Genomic DNA, 17,869 nt, shown 5'->3' with positions numbered 1-17,869 from the left:
CCAAGGACCCCTGTTGCATCCTAATGAAAAATCAGCTGGGACAGCCAAACACGAGCTAAAGACTTTAAAATATATCGACTTTACTATTCTCAAGACATTAGGAACGGGCTCTTTTGGGCGTGTACATCTAGTTCAATCGAAATTTAACGAGAGATTCTATGCTCTCAAGGTTCTCAAAAAATCCGAAATTGTTCGTCTAAAACAAGTCGAACACACACGCAACGAACGAGCTGTTCTGTTAGAAATTTCACATCCATTTATTGTCAATCTTTGGGGGACATTCCAGGATTCGACTTACCTTTATATGGTGATGGACTATGTCCCGGGCGGTGAATTGTTTTCATACTTGCGAAAACAAAAGGTGAGTTCATTTAAATACTGATAATCAAGACCCTTTTTTTTCAATAGTATATATAATTAATATCTGTTTATGCGCTACCAGACATTCCCAGATGAAGTAGCCAAGTTTTATAGTGCAGAGGTTCTCCTTGCTCTTGTTTATTTACATTCAAAAAATATTGTGTACAGAGACTTGAAGCCAGAAAACATCTTGTTGGATGCAGAAGGAAATATCAAGATCACTGATTTTGGATTTGCGAAAATATTAAAAGATGACAGGACGTGGACATTGTGCGGCACACCAGACTATATTGGTAAGAACACACTTGATGTGACATAATTAATTACAGGAGGTTTGTTAAAATAATTGCTATTTATATGTAGCTCCCGAGGTTATACAGTCCAAAGGATATGGAAAATCAGTAGACTACTGGTCACTTGGTGTGCTTATCTATGAGATGTTGGCTGGGTAAAGTACAAACTAGTCATTATCTGTTTGCTTGCTTGCTTGCTTGTTTATTTATTTTTTGACCAAAGGATACTAATGAAGGTTTTTTCATTCTTTTGGATTTACTGAATAGACAACCGCCGTTCTATGATGAGAGTCAATTTAGATTATATGAAAAGATTCTCACAAAAGAGCCCACATTCCCGTCCACTTTTACTGAAGAAGCCAAAGACCTCCTCAAGCATCTTCTTACAACTAATCTTACTAAAAGATATGGAAATCTAAAGGGAGGATACCGTGATGTGATGGACCACCCATGGTTTGCTTCAATTGATTTCGAGAAATTGGGCCAGCGTAAAGTGAAGCCTCCATTTGTACCGACCGTCAAAAGCAACGGAGACAGTAGTAATTTCGATCACTACGATGAAAACCATCCACGGTATGGGTTGGATGGAAAGGACCAGTACCCTGGGCTATTTAAAGAGTTTTAGATTATTAAAAATATGTATATATTTATTTATTTATTTATTTCAATTGATGATTGTAAATAACATTTTATCGTTTGTCACATTTAAACCATAACTCAAACAAAAAAGAGGAAGAAGTACAAAATGATAATGATAGCGATAGTGGTAGTGATAGGGATAGATGATTGTAATTAAAGCATTAGAAACCAAGCGATTAAAAAGCATATTTATTAAGAAATTCCCGCTTAATTTTATTTTATTTTTTATATACAGGTCAAGTCCATTACCCAATTTTGTAAAGTCATTGTTTGACAAAAACATGAAAAGCGGCGTTGCTTGAACTTGAAGCTTTTCATACTATAGTCTTGGCTATATCTTTTAGGGGAAATAGAGTAAGAATAATAATTGCTTGCCAAATGAGATCATTTTAGATCAATTCAACCTCTGTACTAGTCATCTCGAACGGACACAATGGAGAGCTTGCTTATTGTTGGCACGCTAGTCAAACTGCTCTTAATACCTGCCTAGTAAGTCTCGCCACATATTACCTTTTCGGTTGAGACTTTGGAAGAATAGGATGTTAGCCTTGTTATCTTCCTCTCTTTCTTGCTAATAGAATTGTAAAAGAAAAGAAAAACACTCCTTCCAAGGGAATTCTCGAAAACTGAAATCATAATTGTTCTCATTATCAAATCACATCATTATAATAAATCTATAGTCGATCTACAGATTTTGAAGTCCATCGTAATTGGCTTGCAATTACACATAGTTTACCTATATCACAATGGTATACTGAAGTAAGTGTATAAATATATGTCTACACATATGTATGGCCTTGGTATTTTACTTCTTTTGTAATTCTGGCAAGACTTTAAGAATGAAAAAGACAAGAAGAAGAAAGGTTGGCTCACCCGTGTGTAGCACACGTCTGAATGGACACTAGATTATCCACCTCTATTTGCATGGTTTGAAAAACTCCTGAGTATGTTTGCCATACTGGCTGATCCAGCCATGCTTGTGGTCGAGAACCTCAATTATGCCAGTCCTCAGACAATCTTCTTCCAGAGAGCAACTGTGATTGTTAGTGAGCTAATACTTTACTGGGCACTTAAGAGGTGTGTGTATAAGGCGTATTTGTTTGTGATTAAAAGGAAAGGAGATAACATAGACACAAACCATTGATAAATTATTAAATTGTATTTAGATATGTAAAGTACTTTGGATCCAAATATGTACATTGGATTTTAGCCGGTGCTCTTTTCCTTCATCCTGGCATCTTGATTGTTGATCATATCCTTTTTTTTTATTGCTGTAATAATTTGAGAGGTGTAATTTTCACAAAGCTCAATACACTATGTCCTTAACAGTGTTTGGTTACATATGCATTTCCAGTACAACGGTTTTCTCTACGGGATCCTTGTTTTGTCTATTGTCGAGGCCAAGCGGGTAAAGAAAAGAAGAAACGAAATAGAGATAAAGGGAAAGAGAAAGAGAGAAAGGAATTAAATGAAATAAAGAAAAATGATCTCATACTGCACTTTCAGAAAACTCACCTTTTTTATTCTTTTTTTTTGAAATATAGAATAATTTGCTGGAATCTGGGATTTTATTTGCTATCCTACTCAATTTCAAGCATATATATCTGTACATGGCCCCTGCTTACTTTGTCTACCTCTTGCAAGCATATTGCTTTGTTCCTGTTGAGTCAAATAGGGAAGGACCTAATGGCCAGAGAAAATTCTCGGTTGGACGATTGATCACCCTTGGGAGTGCAGTTGTTGGTGTATTCACAATATCTATGGGTCCTTTTATATATATGGGCCAACTTCCCAATTTGGTCGGTCGCCTTTTCCCTTTCACTCGTGGATTGTGCCATGCTTACTGGGCTCCTAATTTTTGGGCCTTGTATGCAGCCCTGGACAGAATCCTGATTTTCGGTAAGTGTCACTTGAATACAATAACATAGATAATAATATTACATGTCTGTGTATACAGCTGCAAAAGCACTAGGTTGGCCTTTGAATGAAGCTGCACTTGGATCAATGACAAGAGGATATGTTGGAGATACCCAATTTGCTGTTCTGCCTCCAGTCCAAGCCATACACACCATGCTTATTACAGTTATTGTGCAGCTGGTAAAGCACGTTGGATGAATAGCAATCGACTGAATGTAATTATATTACTCTTCTTGATATTGACTTTATTTACCATTCAACTTAGATTGTCCTTCAAGTCCTTTGGAGAAAACCTACATTTGATAATTTCTTGTCATCTTTGACATTGTGTACATTTGCTTCCTATCTTTTTGGTTGGCATGTTCATGAAAAGGCAATAATGCTTGTACTGGTCCCTCTAGGGTAATCACACTTAAATATAGTGAAAGAAAGAGAGAAAGACTTATATTGGTACTCTAAACTTCTCTTTTTCAACTATGGTAGACTTATGGCAGCTAACAGCAAGACACACTTGAGAATATTCATCATCCTGAGTAGTACAGGAATCTTTTCGTTATTTCCGCTTTTATTTGAGCCCACAGGTAAAAAGATAAAGAGAACAATACTTTGTGTAATAAAATACGTAATTATTAATAATTTATTCATACTATTTAGAAACACCCATCAAGGTTTCGGTTACTCTCCTTTGGCTTATTACCGTAGTCCCTGGACTTGCTCGCTGTTTGGCAAGGTATAAAACAATAATGATAACAATGATAATAACTGCAAGATATCTATTTAAATGAGACTAATGTGTGTGTATATCTACATAGACCACTCAAGAGCATCCTAACCTATGCTGAAATGTATTACATAATCGGCATTATTGGTGTCCAAATCTACACAGACATTGGCCACAATTTGATATTTGGATCCAAAACACTCCAATTTTTGCCTCTTATGCTCACAAGTGTATATTGTGCTGTGGGTATTATTTATGGCTGGGGGTTGTTCATGAGGGAATTCCTTGCTGGGCGAATGTAATTCTTTATTTGGAATAAGGTCCCAAAGGTGTCCTGTCATTACTACTCATATCAATAAAAAAATGCATTACAGCGTAGAGTTCTATATATATATATCTTAATTGGATTGAATTGAATTGAATTGATATTGATATTGATATTGATATTGAAACCTACATATATATTGAAACTCTCGAAGATTTGCCTTAATTGTATATCTAGATAATTATATTGGATTATAGAGTTTGCTGTTTGCCCTGATTTGGAACATCTTTATATGTATTATACACTCTAAACTGTTTTTTTCTTATAAAAAAAATACACGTTTTAGAATACAAAATCAGAGGTGCAGAAAACACGCCACTTAAGTCATAATGGTAAATGTATAGATCCAAGTTTTATAGATATCTTATATATATCAAGATGCTTGCAAGCTCATGGTACAATCTTTTATTTCATACTCCTTTTTTGTTTTGCCTTGGTCTTAGACTCTGTCACTCTTCTTTTACATAGTCATCTACATCTACATCTACATCTCTCTCTCTCTCTCTCTCTCTCTCTCTCTCTCTCTGATATGGTGCTCTTCTTGATTATACTGCGCAATAAATTTTGAAATATAATCAGCAATAGATAAAATATAAAATACTTAAATAAATAATAGCGTGTGTTTAGTCTGGCTAATAATATACTCATTCGTTAGCTGACAGCTTCTCCTGTATACACGTTTTTGATTTACACATCATATACGTTTAATTATTTATCGAAAAAAAATGGGGAGTTGCATTAAACCGATCAGCTATTTACTCTATATGTCTGGAAAGTAAATACATTTAACGTTGCACATCCTATCGATTATTCCAAAAGTCAGGGTGCCAAGTTATATTCTGTGCTGCGTATTGGCTTGCTTTTCTGGCTTCTTATAGCAATAGTTATGTAATTGGCTTACCAAAATGTTTCGGATGAAGTGATGCATAATCGTGCTACCAGGCTTGTCCGCAAAGCTAACCCCGTGTTTCCAGATTGTATTCCCATGGACACCACACTATGATACGTTTTCATTATGCAACACTACACAGAACACAAGAAATTATGTCTTATGACTGTGGGTCCATCTTAGGGGCTCTGCTGTATCCTATTCTTTCTTTTTTTTAGTTGATGATTTAATTTTTGTTGAACCTGCTGGTGACTTAGTGTAGACTAGATATATTTGAAATGTATGTATATATATATATATAGAGGGGGGATCTTACTCTGTATAATCAGCTTTAAATTTTTGTAGGTACTTTTGTTGACTTGATTACCGATGTTATTTTTTAAAAAAAAAAACAAATTCGGGTGTGTTCTGTATGGTATTTTCTGTGGTCGTGAATTACTTGTGGACCCAAGCTATATTGAAGATGTTTTCAGGATCAAAAACAAAAAAAATTGAGGTAAAATGGGGTCCTGAAACCAAGTCCTTATCATCATTAATACTCTGCTGTTATTTGCTATTGGTGTGCCTCTAACCAGTCCTCTTCTGGCGTGTGAATAATTACACAATTACAGTAATCTCAGCTTCCCCTACATACATGGTTTATCTACTACCTACTTCAAAGCTGCTGTCAAGAAGAGAAAAATGCCTGTCACCCGTAATTAATTAAAAAAAGGATTTTCTAAATAAGAAAATGAGCATACTTTAAAAGACTGTGTTGCTATTCCAATATCTGTCAAGAATGGTTTATAATATTGTTGAAAACGAAGTGGACCTAACCGCAGCTTTCACGCTTGCTAAACTCCGCGAGTCTATTATTGTTCACACCACCAAAAGAAGAAGAAACTCTTCGTTGAAAACCTTATGGATAACCCCAATGAGTAGTAAAAAGCAATTGTCAAAAAGTCTAGTTTTTTTTTAAAAAAAAAAACTAGACCTGGATTTCTTGAGAAAAATCGATATGTATTATTGCATTAAGTGACATTGGGGGTTTATATAACTCAGTGAGTAGTTACCATTTACGCAGCAATGTACTACTGTACTTTAGTATTTGCAACTGTCTTTAACCTCTCAATTATCTTCAGCTCGTGGAACCAGCCACAACTGTATATATATATATATATAATCACGCTAATTTGTAGTAGTGGTAGGGATTGATCGGATGAGATGTCTTTTTTTGTTGTTTATAGCTAAAACTTGACACAATAACCTTCTTTGTCTTGTTGATGATTGGTTTTGTTTTTTTGTAGTGTATGTGTTTGGTAGTTTGCCCTCGCCTACTAAAGGAACTTATCCAGGTCCCTGATTGATTCATTTTTTCTAGCATGGTTTCTATCTATGGCTTGTCAAGTGTTGAAGCTGCTGCGACACCCTCATTAACTGGACTGTAAACCTTTTCTTAAAAAAATATTGATTATATTTACCAGGATATATTTGGGAGATACTGTTGCCTAGCTTGTAAAGACAGATCTTCAAGGACCTTTTGCATATGTATAATTTAGCTGTTTAGTTATCTGTCAAAGCAGCACAACAATATGTATTTTCTTGGATACAAAAACAGCAACTATTGAAACAGTAATCAGTCGATAGCACTCAACAGATAATGTTTTATATCATTATTATTTTAATTATAATATTAATTGCTGTTGGGTAATGATCAATGAAAATTTTAACTTTGAAAGTCGAGCATTGGAGACTAATGAAGCCCATTTAATGCGTGCACCTATCTATCTATCTATATATGTGTATGTATGTATGAATATAGATATATAGATCTATTTATACATATTTGAACGTTTGTAGACTCTCCTTTTTTTAGTGGTTTTATCATCTTTTTGTTGTAAATGATTAGGGTATATACTTAGCTTGACAGCTAGCAAATCTAAGCGTAATTATTTTCTTATCTGCTGCCTTTCTTTTACTTCTTTTACTTTTCTCTTTCTCTTTACGGACCGATTCATAAGGTCTCTTTATCGTTTCATACCGCAGACTCATCTGTACTGCTGTCAAAAAAAATATAGGGCAAATCTTAAATTATCAACACCTTTATTAAAGAACTAAATAAAATAAATCATTAGGGGCCATAAATTTACATAACTTGGTCAAATGAAAGAGAAGGAACTTGTATATATTCACAATTGATTGCCCCTAATGAATTGGGTTGAATTGAATTGACTTTGAATAGGAACGACAAAAAGGAAAAAATAAAAATAGATATCGCGTGTGTGAGTGTGAGTGTGTGTGTATGTGTATATTTATACATATGTATGTATGTATGTATGTATGTATGTATGTATGTATGTACGTATGTATGTATATTTATATATATATATATATATATATATAAGTATAAATATATATATAAAAATAAGATAGTAAAGAAAATAAGAGAAAGAGAAAGAGGGAAAAGAAGATAGTCAATGTTATTAATCTACTAGGGTATTGCCATCAATTATTGGTGGTACTGTTTCTGATGAATCGTCTGCTGTGCTGCTTTTAGGAGTGGTGGTAGCCGGAGGTACTAGGACACCTGTCTGTACATCATGTCCAAACAATCTCATGTACTCTTCTCTCGAATCTATTGATTCTCGAGTGGCATTCTTTCTGTAGAGGATTTCACGTTCAGCTATTTTTTCTCTGCTTATTCTGTCTAGGCGCCGATCCTCCATCGCTGCTGCTGCATTAGCCCTTTGGTCTTCAAGCGAACGTGCAAACAACTCTTTCACTTGTCTAAGTTCAGACACAAGAGAAGCAAAGCCAGACTCCATGACATTAGTGTGTCTCACAAATATTTGCAAGCATTCAACCTCAAATTCAGATGCAAGTCTTGGTTCAGTGTTATTTGTTGATCCTATTCCTGGTTCTGATCTTGGTGTAGGTCCTGGTCCTGGTCCTGGAGTTGCAGGAGTTGTTGGTGTAGCCTGTGTAGTTGATGGTGCTTGTTTAGCTGTTTGTCTAGGAGCTCGTCTACGTGCTGGCTTGTTGAGCGTCTGTGTCGTTTCGGATCCTGTTCCTGCTCTTATATTGGCTGATGTGGCGGCGGAAGATCTGGAGGTAACTATAGCACTTTCTTCCAAAAATTTAGTTACAAGTGTAGATAATGTAGAATATATAGTACCGTATGAAGTACCATCTTCACGAATTATGAGTTCGACAGGTCCTGTGAGAGTATCGTCACTGGTAGAGGGATCGTCTGCAGCGATGGAAGGCCAGAAAGTTTTATCGTTCCGCGTTATTTCCTTCATTTCATCAAAATGAAGATACTTTGATTGTTGAGAGGTTTCTTCTAACCCTTCCTTTCTTAATTCTGCAAGAGCTTTGTGAAAATCTTTCTTAATTGTTTGGAATTTCTCTTTTATGTATTTCACGGTTCTATATTTCTGTGAGAATGTCTTTCCAGCAATAGTTCCTGCATATCGATGAACCTCTGGTTTACTACAGAAATCCCTGTGAAGTTCTCTCCATAGCCTGGCCTTTCCAGAGTTGTCCAATTTTGAGTGTTGGGCATAAAAGTCTCTTTGCATGATAACTTGAAGAAGCACCTTTACAGTCGCGTCGTTCCATTCAGACGGTCTGCCAGTTTTTCCAGGAACTACTGTGAGATCATTCGATTCTAAATTTGCAGCAATGCGGATTCTCAACTCGGGTTGACGTCCCTCTACTTGTGTTCGTAAGTTGTTCAGTGCATCCAGTTGAAATATGTGTGTTTCGTAGTGAGTGGAACTCATGTTTTTAGTGCGAGAGAAAAAAATCCCTTTCCAAGCAGGTATCGTTGCCGTTTTTGCTGTTATTGTTTTAAAGAAAGAGTATAAAGTATTATTATTATTGCTGTTGATTTTGCAGCTTATTATTAATATTAATATTTTATATTGAGATATTAGGAACAGAATTGTGAATAAAGAAAGAAATATATACATATACATATATATATTTATACTGAAGTGACTAAAAATGGATGTTGTAATTATGGCCAATAAAAGTTGACCAACCAAAAAAAAACAATTTAATCCATTTGTAGTAATTTTTAACATAACAGAGCATTCTATTGGCATACATATCTTAAGCGGCGTATAAAATATGTTAAATCTCAAAGTATACAAGATTCTTTAGAAAATATCCAAAAATGGAGTAAACCTATATTCATTGTATCAGAATTAAATCTCAGGGTTATAAAAAAAATCTGAAATGGAAAATGGAAAAGGGGGACAGAGAAGAAAAATGTAAGGGAGATCGAAAAAGAGGTGATTTTTATTGGCCAATACTTATCGGTATATATATTTATATATATTAAAAAGAAAGGGCATATTTTTTGTGTGTATGTAAAAATGTGGTGTCTATTTTTTTGTAATGTCAAAAGAACATGCCTAACAACAAAAGTTGAAATTCTGTAAACATTGAGAAGGGAAAGGTTTATCTGCTATCAGTAAGTTAAAGGAGAGAAGCAAGTATTAATGACTTGAACCGTTTTATCTTGATTCTTTTTGAATTCAAATAAGAGCATCATTAAGTAAGAGCCACAACGTTATAGCAATTGTTAATTTAGAATGCCAAGTGTGGGTAATATTTTATTTATGCCCCTGTATGTATATATGCTTTATTTCTCGCCCGCACAATTTAGTTAATGGTTGCTGTATTATGACTTGATCAGCTTTACCGTTACTGTTCCATAATATTGTTACTAATACAAGTATGAGAAACAGACCCCCAAATAATTAAGTGATTCAAGATGTCTAGTTTCATCAATCATATGATATTATAATGGACTAAGCAACAGGTGGACATGTAGTAGCAGTAGCAGTAGCAGTAGCAGTAATAGTGATGTAGACTGGTTTCGAGTTTTAACTTACTATTCGTTTCTTTATTGTTGCTATGTTTGTTTGGCTTTATATTAATCACCAAAAGGCAATTTACGAATATAATCTAACTGTATAATGCTATATGTTACAAGTTCCTTTAAGCAAATACTCTATATATATATTATTATTAAATTATTACAAGAATATACTCACGGCAGATTCTAATGGTATCCCAAATATGGAACTATAGCAAAGAAGTCTACAGAGATAGAACTCAAGTATATTTGCTGTAGTTATTGTTGGGTATTTATTAACTATACAGCCGCGTAGCTTATATATTTATATTTATCTTTCCTAGCCACTCTATCTCTCTATCTCTCTTATCTCTTTGGTAAATTCACCATAAGTAAAAGTCTGTTAATGTCAAGTATGAAACCCCCCCCCCCCCCCCAAAAAAAAAAAAAATCTTGTGAATAATAATTTTTTTTTAATTTAGAAGCGAATACGATTATAATACCACTGTGATATTCTTCCTTCTTCTTTGTTTGTTAGTTTTTTTGAAACAAAATAAAAATAATCAATACTTGATATTTGTGTTGTCATCATCATCGTCGTCGTCGCCTTTATTGATCTTGTTATTGTTGTACTCCCCCATATTTTCTAGTTTTGATAAGTCGGTGCTTTAAGTGTATAAAAGAAAGAGAGAGAAATTATATGAATGTGCGTCAATATTCTCTATAAAGAAATTTAGTTGAGCCAACTATGTCTCTTTATTTTTCTTTTGGCAACTGAGTTTTGAATAAAGAAAAAGAAAAGATCAGTGGGTGTGAAGAAAACACATTTAATCCCAGAATTACACGAGAAATACTTGTGGTGGTGACGGAATATTTGTGTTACTGTAGCCACAATAATGGATCGTCCATTTACTACCTATGTCTATAGGTTATTTAGTAAAAGTGATTAAATACTTTTGAGTTAGATACATACATATCTATATATCTTTATATAGCTGTAGCTGTATATAGCTGTAGCTCTGGCTGTTGTTTATGTCTGTGCAGAATATACAAATATACAGCCATTCTTCTATATATGTACATACATACATACATACATAAAAGTATACATACATATACATCTATATATCTTACTTTCTCCTTCTCCCCTTATGTCTTGCTTCCTCTCTCTCTCTCTGTGTGTGTACGGGTAGGCAGGGTGTTTATTATTATTATTATTAGCAGTGGTAGTTTTAAAACAAAAAGGAAAAAAATTGGGCTCGCTTGGAAATGTGGGCCACATGATTGAATCACCGTCACAACTTGGAAGTGTATAAAACGTTCTCTTTTTGATTGTGTCATCTCACTTCATTGCTCGTCTCCTCTCTCTCTCTTTCTCTTTCTTTTTCTTTTTTTTTCATACATCTTTTCAATCCAGTCATGGTCAAAACCTCTATTCTTGCTTCAGCCATCTTGCTGCTTGCAGCATCTGCTGTGTCCGCATACCCCACTTCCATGGATGATGGACTTGCACCTCTTTATCACTCCCCTGAAGCTGAGGCTATTGCCAACGGCTACATTGTTGTTCTCAAGGATCATCTCGACACCAACCAGGTCCGCACTCACTGCAATGACATTGGCCGCTACTCCAAGCGCGATCTCATGGATGACCGTCTGGACCCCTTGACTGCGCCAGGTATCAAGTTGACCTACGATCTTCCCGGACTCAAGGGATATTCCGGTCAGTTTGATGACGCCATGCTGGAACATATCAGACGCTCACCAGATGTAAGCATAATTTATATATTCTATTTTTTTTCTTTTAATATACATACCGCACTATCAGATTAAAATATTATATATATATGATGATAACAACAATCAAAAATAAAATAAGAAACTAACCTTGTTTTGTCTACAAGGTTGCTTACGTGGAACGTGATACGATGATGTATGCTTCCGAACTCCAGCGTGGAGCTCCTTGGGGTTTGTCACGCATCTCCCACCGCGATGCTCTCACCCTGCGTACCTTTAGCAAGTACACCTACAACGAGGATGGCGGCAAGGGCATCAAGGTTTATGTGATTGATACTGGTATCAACACTGAGCATGTTGACTTTGAGGGCCGTGCTGAGTGGGGTGCCACTCTTGCCGAAGGTGATCCCGATGTGGATGGTAACGGTCATGGATCTCACTGCTCCGGTACCATTGCCGGTAAGAAGTACGGTGTTGCCAAGAAGGCTCATCCTGTCGCAGTCAAGGTACTGAGCTCCAATGGCTCCGGTAAAAACTCCTGGGTTATCGGTGGTGTCGACTGGGCCATCCAGCGCCACGAACTCGATGCAAGCAACGCCAAGAAGGAAGGCAGACGCTACAAGGGTGCTGTGGCCAATATGAGTCTTGGCGGTGGAAAGTCACGTGCCCTTGACGAGGCTGTCAACAGCGTAGGTTTTTTTTTGTTATATATACGATCACTCAAACTCACACTTATCAATTGTATTGTTGTTGATGTTGTTGTTTTTACAGGCTGTTGATAGTGGTATCGTGTTTGCTGTTGCTGCTGGTAACGACAACCGTGATGCTTGCAACTATTCTCCTGCTGCTTCCGAGTTGGCCATCACAGTCGGAGCCTCGGACATTTCGGACAACCGTGCTTACTTCTCCAACTACGGTACCTGTGTAGACGTGTTTGCTCCTGGTCTCAATATCCTTTCGGTCTGGACAGGAAGCAAGACTGCTACAAACACAATTTCCGGTACCTCCATGGCCTCTCCTCACGTTGCTGGTCTTGCTGCCTACTTCCTCAGTCTTGAGGAGAACGATGTTTCTGCCAAGTACATCAAGGACAAGATTCTCTCCACCAGCTCTGCTGGCAAGATTGCTGATGTTGGAAAGGGTTCTCCCAACTTGTTGATCTTCAACAACAACCCTGACTACGCATAAATACCATCATTGTCACAAACCCTTTTCTTTTTCCCTCCCCTCGAAATCTAACAACCACAAAGCCAACACTGTCACTTACCACTCTTCCTATCCCTTATCCTAAGCTTATCGTATCTTTTGCTAACCTAACCTTCATTGCCTCAATTAACTTCACTTCGCCTTTTTTTTCCCTATCTCTCTTTAACTTTTTCTTTTTATTCTTTTCCCTACAAGTACAATAACACCTTTTTTTTTCAATAAATAACAGCTGCCATCAACAGCAGTGTATATAACAAAACAAACCTACACACACCCACACACACACATGCATAGATAGCATAAAAAGTTTGTAGAGAGATATCGAAGTATTCTATTGTTTTATATATGTAATATAAAAGAAATGTTGTATGCAAAATTTTTGGGAGGAAGAAAAGAAAAAAAAATATTTGAATTTTTGACTTTTTTTTTTTTTAATAACCGAGAGCAGCAATGGAGGCATTGACGGTCTTGAGAGAAGATGCCTTGGACTCGACAGCCTTCTTCTGGATGGCGATGAGGGCAGCCTTGCGCTCGTAGTAAGCAGAGGATTTGGCCTTGCGCTTATCCTCGAGCTTGGCAACGACGTCCTGGTACTTCCATCCGACCTCGTGAGAGATGCGTCCGAGAGTGGTGAACTTGCGCCCGGGCTTGAGACGGAGGACACGGAGGGCATCGGGGATAACCATGCGCTTCATGCGGTCATAGGGAGGAGGAATACCCTCAAAGACCTTGATGCGGTCGAGTGCAGCGGCACCACGGGCAGTCTTGTGAGGAACCATACCACGCATGGCCTTGTAGAGAATGCGGGAAGGAGCACGGAAGTGGAAGGGGCCACGACGGGGGTTGACAACGCAGCGCTTGTTGAGGTAAGCGTGGTACTTGACTATCAAACAAAAAACACAAACAAACAAAAACAAACAAAAACAACAACAACAACAAACAACAACAACAACAACAACAACAGAAAAAAAATTAATAAATGAATATTTATTATTACATGGTGTTGTATACATATATGCATTAGGATTTTTATTGTATTTTACAATTGATTTTTAATAGGTAAAGAAGGTAGTAAGAGTATCAATGCTAGCATTAGATCTAGTAGTAATACTAATGCTAGTACCAATACCAATACCAATATTAATATTAATACTTAGTATATCAACTTACGCTTGTTGCGGAAGAACTCGCCAGAGACATTCAATTCTTCACAACGAACGATAACGACCTTTTGGCCGTTAAGTGCCTGCTTGGCAACGATAGAAGCCAGGCGACCGAGGAGGTGACCCTTACCGTCAATGACAACCACCTTAATTATTATTGTTGTTAAAAAGAAAAAGAATAAGGTTTTGTGTATAGGTTAATATCAACTAGTAGAATAATAGAGTAATACTCTTTCAAGAGTCTTTATTCTCGTATTAAGTATTAAACATTTAATTATGTAAATAAAGGTAGGTAAGTAGGTAGACAAATTAATAATAATAATATGAATTGATTTCATTTTCTGTCAAATTTCTCTTGTTTATCTCTCTGCTTTTTTAATGGTAATTCATTTTAATGTCGAGTTTAAATAAGTATCGTTCTGTGTATATTGCTGCTGTTGTTGTTGTTGTTGTTTTCAAGTCTACAATAATGACATCGTCTTTTCTTTCTTTCTTTCTTTTTGACTTGTCTTGGTTGTTGAAAAGCAAAAGGTTCGAGTATTGAAAGATGAAGGTAATGAAGAAGTATTGAAGAATTTAGAACATTGTAGGTACCTTTTCAAAAGTACTCATGCTGGGAAAAAAGAGGTTTTTTTTTTTAATAAAAAGAAAAAAGAAAAAGAGACAGGAGCGGATATTGAACGATAAATAAAAAATTTGCAGAACCAAGATCGCTATTTACACCACATATGAATAAGCAGCCCGAGTGTGTGTGTATATATATATATTAATCACTCGTTCTACAGGCTTAGAATAGAGTTTGTATTGTAGCACCGACAAAAAATATATGATAAAAAGAATGAGAGAGAAAGGACTTGTTTGCAGCTATTACATTAAAAAGGAGTTGGTCAGTCTTTTGGAACGGTCAAGGATTTTCATTTTAGACTTATGAATATTAGGGCTTGTATGTAGTAAAGTAAGTGCCTTGGATATTGATCCCTATCACTATCATTATGCTATTATTATAATTATTATTTTAGGGTCGATCCACACTGTGAGTTTACTTTGGATACCACTTTTGTTTTTGCTAGAAATATCACATTATTCCGAATCATTTCGCATCAGTTCACGTCATATTGGGCAAATTACAAGTGAATAAACGTTATTTGATGGGATAAAGTCTTGTGAGGTGTACACCATACAGAACAATGACAAAGGCATTGAAGATCAAATGGATCAAATATTATATATATATATATATATATATATATATATAAATAAATTTAAAAATTAAATTAAATTAAACTAAAAGGGTTGTGTACCTGAAACGAAATTTTGGAAATTTAGAAATATGACTAGCGTATGTGTGTATGTGTGTACTGGCGTGAAACTTCATTTTAAGTTTTATTCTTTTTTTTTCTTCTTCTTTATCTTTTAAGCATGAAACACTTCTTTTTATTAGCGTCATTATTATCTTTAAAAGATATTTTAATCTGATTTCTACCCAATAAAATAAAATGATAGTTCATAAGTTTGATATTTAGTTTTTATCTCTTACGCGATTCTCAGTCTATTAGATTCAAGCCCGGACTTGATCTGACACATGAATTGAAAGATGAGTTAATGAGACAAGTGTTTAAATTTGATTTCAAAATGTGGGTGAGTGAGTGAGTAATATTGCTTGGAAAACACACATAGAATTAAGAAGAAAAACAACAACAGATATATGCTAATAAAGATGAGCAAGTTTTCGAATAATAGCAGTAGTAAAAGTACCAATAAAAATTATAAAGCCATTCTTCCTTTTCAAATAAAAAAATAATAAAAAAAAAATAAGCAGAAAAAGAACATATCTGGTCGCGTTGTATTCTGACCTGACTTGTTACATTATTCGAATATATTTCTTTACACGCGGGTAATTGATATTGATGACAATAGTAGTAACAGAAGTAGTAATGTGAAACTTGTGGGCTATGCGTCGATCTTGTTCCAAGAGAATACTAATAAGAATAAGTTGATCATCAAGCATCAAATGGCGTATCAAAAGTTTCTTATTCTTCTTTTATATCTATATAAATATATAAATTATGGAAAGAAAAGGTGATGATTTTGAAAAGTACCATTGGCATTTTTCAGAATCACAATCGGAATCTTCACTGTTTCTCTATAGTGATATTGAGGTTTCAACCATCCTATAAATTGGGTGATATGTCTATTTCTTTCTTATTTTATCTTTGGATTTATTTATTTTGGGATATTTTTGTGTGCATCTCTTGATTAAATATGGTTAAAAGGTCGTGTTTTCAGGACATTTCTGATTAGCTTCTTTCATTTATTCTTTATAAAATGATAAAGAGCAAAGGGAAGATATTTTTTTTGGTATTATTTTTTCTATTAAGGTAAAGAAAACAAGAGGGTTTTCAGATAATTTTTCTTTCTAAAAAAATATATAATGGCTGTCAAGGCAACAGAAACTGTGGGAAAAATAATAGGATTTATAATTACGCACGTGTATACTTTATTTAGCCAATATGATAGCAGATGTTAGCTTATTACTTTTGCTTTAGTGGCCAATAGAAGCTGTATAATTTTAGAGCATCTTACATCTAAGCCAATTAACTCTCTTGAAAATAATTAGTCTATGCCCTCTTTAAGTACCTCTAGCAAAACCTTTATATTGATCCAAAATAAATAAATACATGGTGTTTTATATAGCGAATTCTTTTTTTTTTCTTAATTCTTAAATTTTTACACGCTTTGTTTACTGCTAAAAAAAATAGTAGAATAGCAATAAAAGAAGTAGGTAAATAAAAAGGCTAGGTACTTTATATTCCGTAACAAGTCTTGTAAAAATGTATTGAACTAAATATCGCTTTGTCCAAGAAGAAAATCAGATATACATCATGTTATCTATTAAATACGTGTATATGCATCTATCTAGTAAGATCCTGGTACAATCTATTGTATTGTAGACTATTTTCTTTAATAAACTTCCAGTTGAATATTGCTACCCTCCAAAAAAAAAACATATCAAATATCACAAAACTCACAAAAACGATTAGCTTGGCAATACCTAATTTTTCGCACCACGCCATGTTGAAATTGAATTCTGATCATTATCAATCAGCGTTGTTGTTGTTTGCTGCAAATATTCAAGATCATTTTAGAGATCATTTTCTCTTTTATTTTTTGTTTATTTGTTTGTTGGCTTGGTTACTTGGTTACTTGGTTTACAGCAAGGAGTAATGGTTTCAATAATTTTGGGAACCTAAAAAGGTATAGGGCAAAATAATAATAAAAACAAAAAAAAAGAAGGAAGACAGGATAGTTCAGTTAAACTTTTCTTTTTTTTGCCTATTACTTTTGCTGGCATTATTGGTTGACTATATTGAATTATCATTCGCGAAAGTTTAATCTAGTGATTTTCTTTTGTTTTTCCCAGCTATGCACCCTACATGTATATGGATATCTATGTAAGTATGTATGCTGGGTTATGTTTAGTCGGGTTAAAGGAAATGATATCAAAACAAGGGGGGGGACAGAGACTTTGTCAATAAGATTTGTTTTGCTTATTTACTTATTTGAACATTCTAAATACTTGATTGTACATATTGTATTATTCAATTTGTACTTTAACATTCTCTTGCTAGACATGTTGATTAAACAGAAGAATATTATATTGAAAAATATATGCGCATAAATATATGTAGATAGTTAAAGGGTAGGAAAAGAGATAGGGATGAAGTTAAAGAGGGGAAATATCGAACTTGTCAATTCAGCTCCTTGATTAATTATCT

At 35.0% G+C, this 17,869-nt stretch overlaps 6 protein-coding genes across 6 annotated transcripts; 4 read left to right on the top strand and 2 right to left on the bottom strand.

The window, feature by feature from the left end:
* Nucleotides 1-76: 76 nt before the first annotated feature.
* Nucleotides 77-1,278, top strand: pkaC7 (protein kinase A catalytic subunit; the record flags this gene model as incomplete). The annotated part of the gene is made up of 4 exons (XM_018433832.1): nucleotides 77-361; nucleotides 443-653; nucleotides 724-808; nucleotides 921-1,278. Coding segments are annotated over 4 exons (939 nt in total), but the record flags the coding sequence as incomplete, so codon positions are not given.
* Nucleotides 1,279-1,707: 429 nt separating this feature from the next.
* On the top strand, nucleotides 1,708-4,287 carry PHYBLDRAFT_188054 (glycosyltransferase family 57 protein). The gene is made up of 11 exons (XM_018439447.1): nucleotides 1,708-1,781; nucleotides 1,973-2,051; nucleotides 2,176-2,369; nucleotides 2,459-2,546; nucleotides 2,635-2,700; nucleotides 2,837-3,191; nucleotides 3,250-3,389; nucleotides 3,475-3,611; nucleotides 3,693-3,790; nucleotides 3,864-3,939; nucleotides 4,022-4,287. The coding sequence occupies exons 1-11, from the start codon at nucleotides 1,726-1,728 to the stop codon at nucleotides 4,230-4,232; spliced, it is 1,500 nt and encodes a 499-aa protein (XP_018288272.1). The 5' UTR covers nucleotides 1,708-1,725; the 3' UTR covers nucleotides 4,233-4,287.
* Nucleotides 4,288-7,223: 2,936 nt separating this feature from the next.
* On the bottom strand, nucleotides 7,224-7,985 carry PHYBLDRAFT_159624 (hypothetical protein). Its single transcript, XM_018434021.1, has one exon. It carries the CDS (start codon nucleotides 7,946-7,948, stop codon nucleotides 7,607-7,609), a length of 342 nt encoding a protein of 113 aa, XP_018288271.1. The 5' UTR covers nucleotides 7,949-7,985; the 3' UTR covers nucleotides 7,224-7,606.
* Nucleotides 7,986-11,409: 3,424 nt separating this feature from the next.
* Nucleotides 11,410-12,780, top strand: PHYBLDRAFT_98645 (hypothetical protein; the record flags this gene model as incomplete). Its single annotated transcript, XM_018444065.1, has 3 exons — nucleotides 11,410-11,757; nucleotides 11,892-12,413; nucleotides 12,496-12,780. Coding segments are annotated over 3 exons (1,155 nt in total), but the record flags the coding sequence as incomplete, so codon positions are not given.
* A 581-nt stretch (nucleotides 12,781-13,361) lies between these two features.
* Nucleotides 13,362-14,705, bottom strand: PHYBLDRAFT_148777 (hypothetical protein; the record flags this gene model as incomplete). The annotated part of the gene is made up of 3 exons (XM_018432156.1): nucleotides 13,362-13,813; nucleotides 14,101-14,239; nucleotides 14,688-14,705. The coding sequence occupies 3 exons, from the start codon at nucleotides 14,703-14,705 to the stop codon at nucleotides 13,362-13,364; spliced, it is 609 nt and encodes a 202-aa protein (XP_018288269.1).
* Nucleotides 14,706-14,931: 226 nt separating this feature from the next.
* Nucleotides 14,932-16,270, top strand: PHYBLDRAFT_171611 (hypothetical protein; the record flags this gene model as incomplete). Its single annotated transcript, XM_018436634.1, has 5 exons — nucleotides 14,932-14,996; nucleotides 15,045-15,048; nucleotides 15,385-15,432; nucleotides 15,597-15,735; nucleotides 16,173-16,270. The coding sequence occupies 5 exons, from the start codon at nucleotides 14,932-14,934 to the stop codon at nucleotides 16,268-16,270; spliced, it is 354 nt and encodes a 117-aa protein (XP_018288268.1).
* Nucleotides 16,271-17,869: the final 1,599 nt, after the last annotated feature.

Source organism: Phycomyces blakesleeanus (genome assembly GCF_001638985.1).
Source record: "Phycomyces blakesleeanus NRRL 1555(-) unplaced genomic scaffold PHYBLscaffold_19, whole genome shotgun sequence".
Classification (NCBI taxonomy): domain Eukaryota; kingdom Fungi; phylum Mucoromycota; class Mucoromycetes; order Mucorales; family Phycomycetaceae; genus Phycomyces; species Phycomyces blakesleeanus.
Note: the sequence above shows the minus strand (reverse complement) of the source record. Positions and strands in the feature narration are given on the sequence as shown.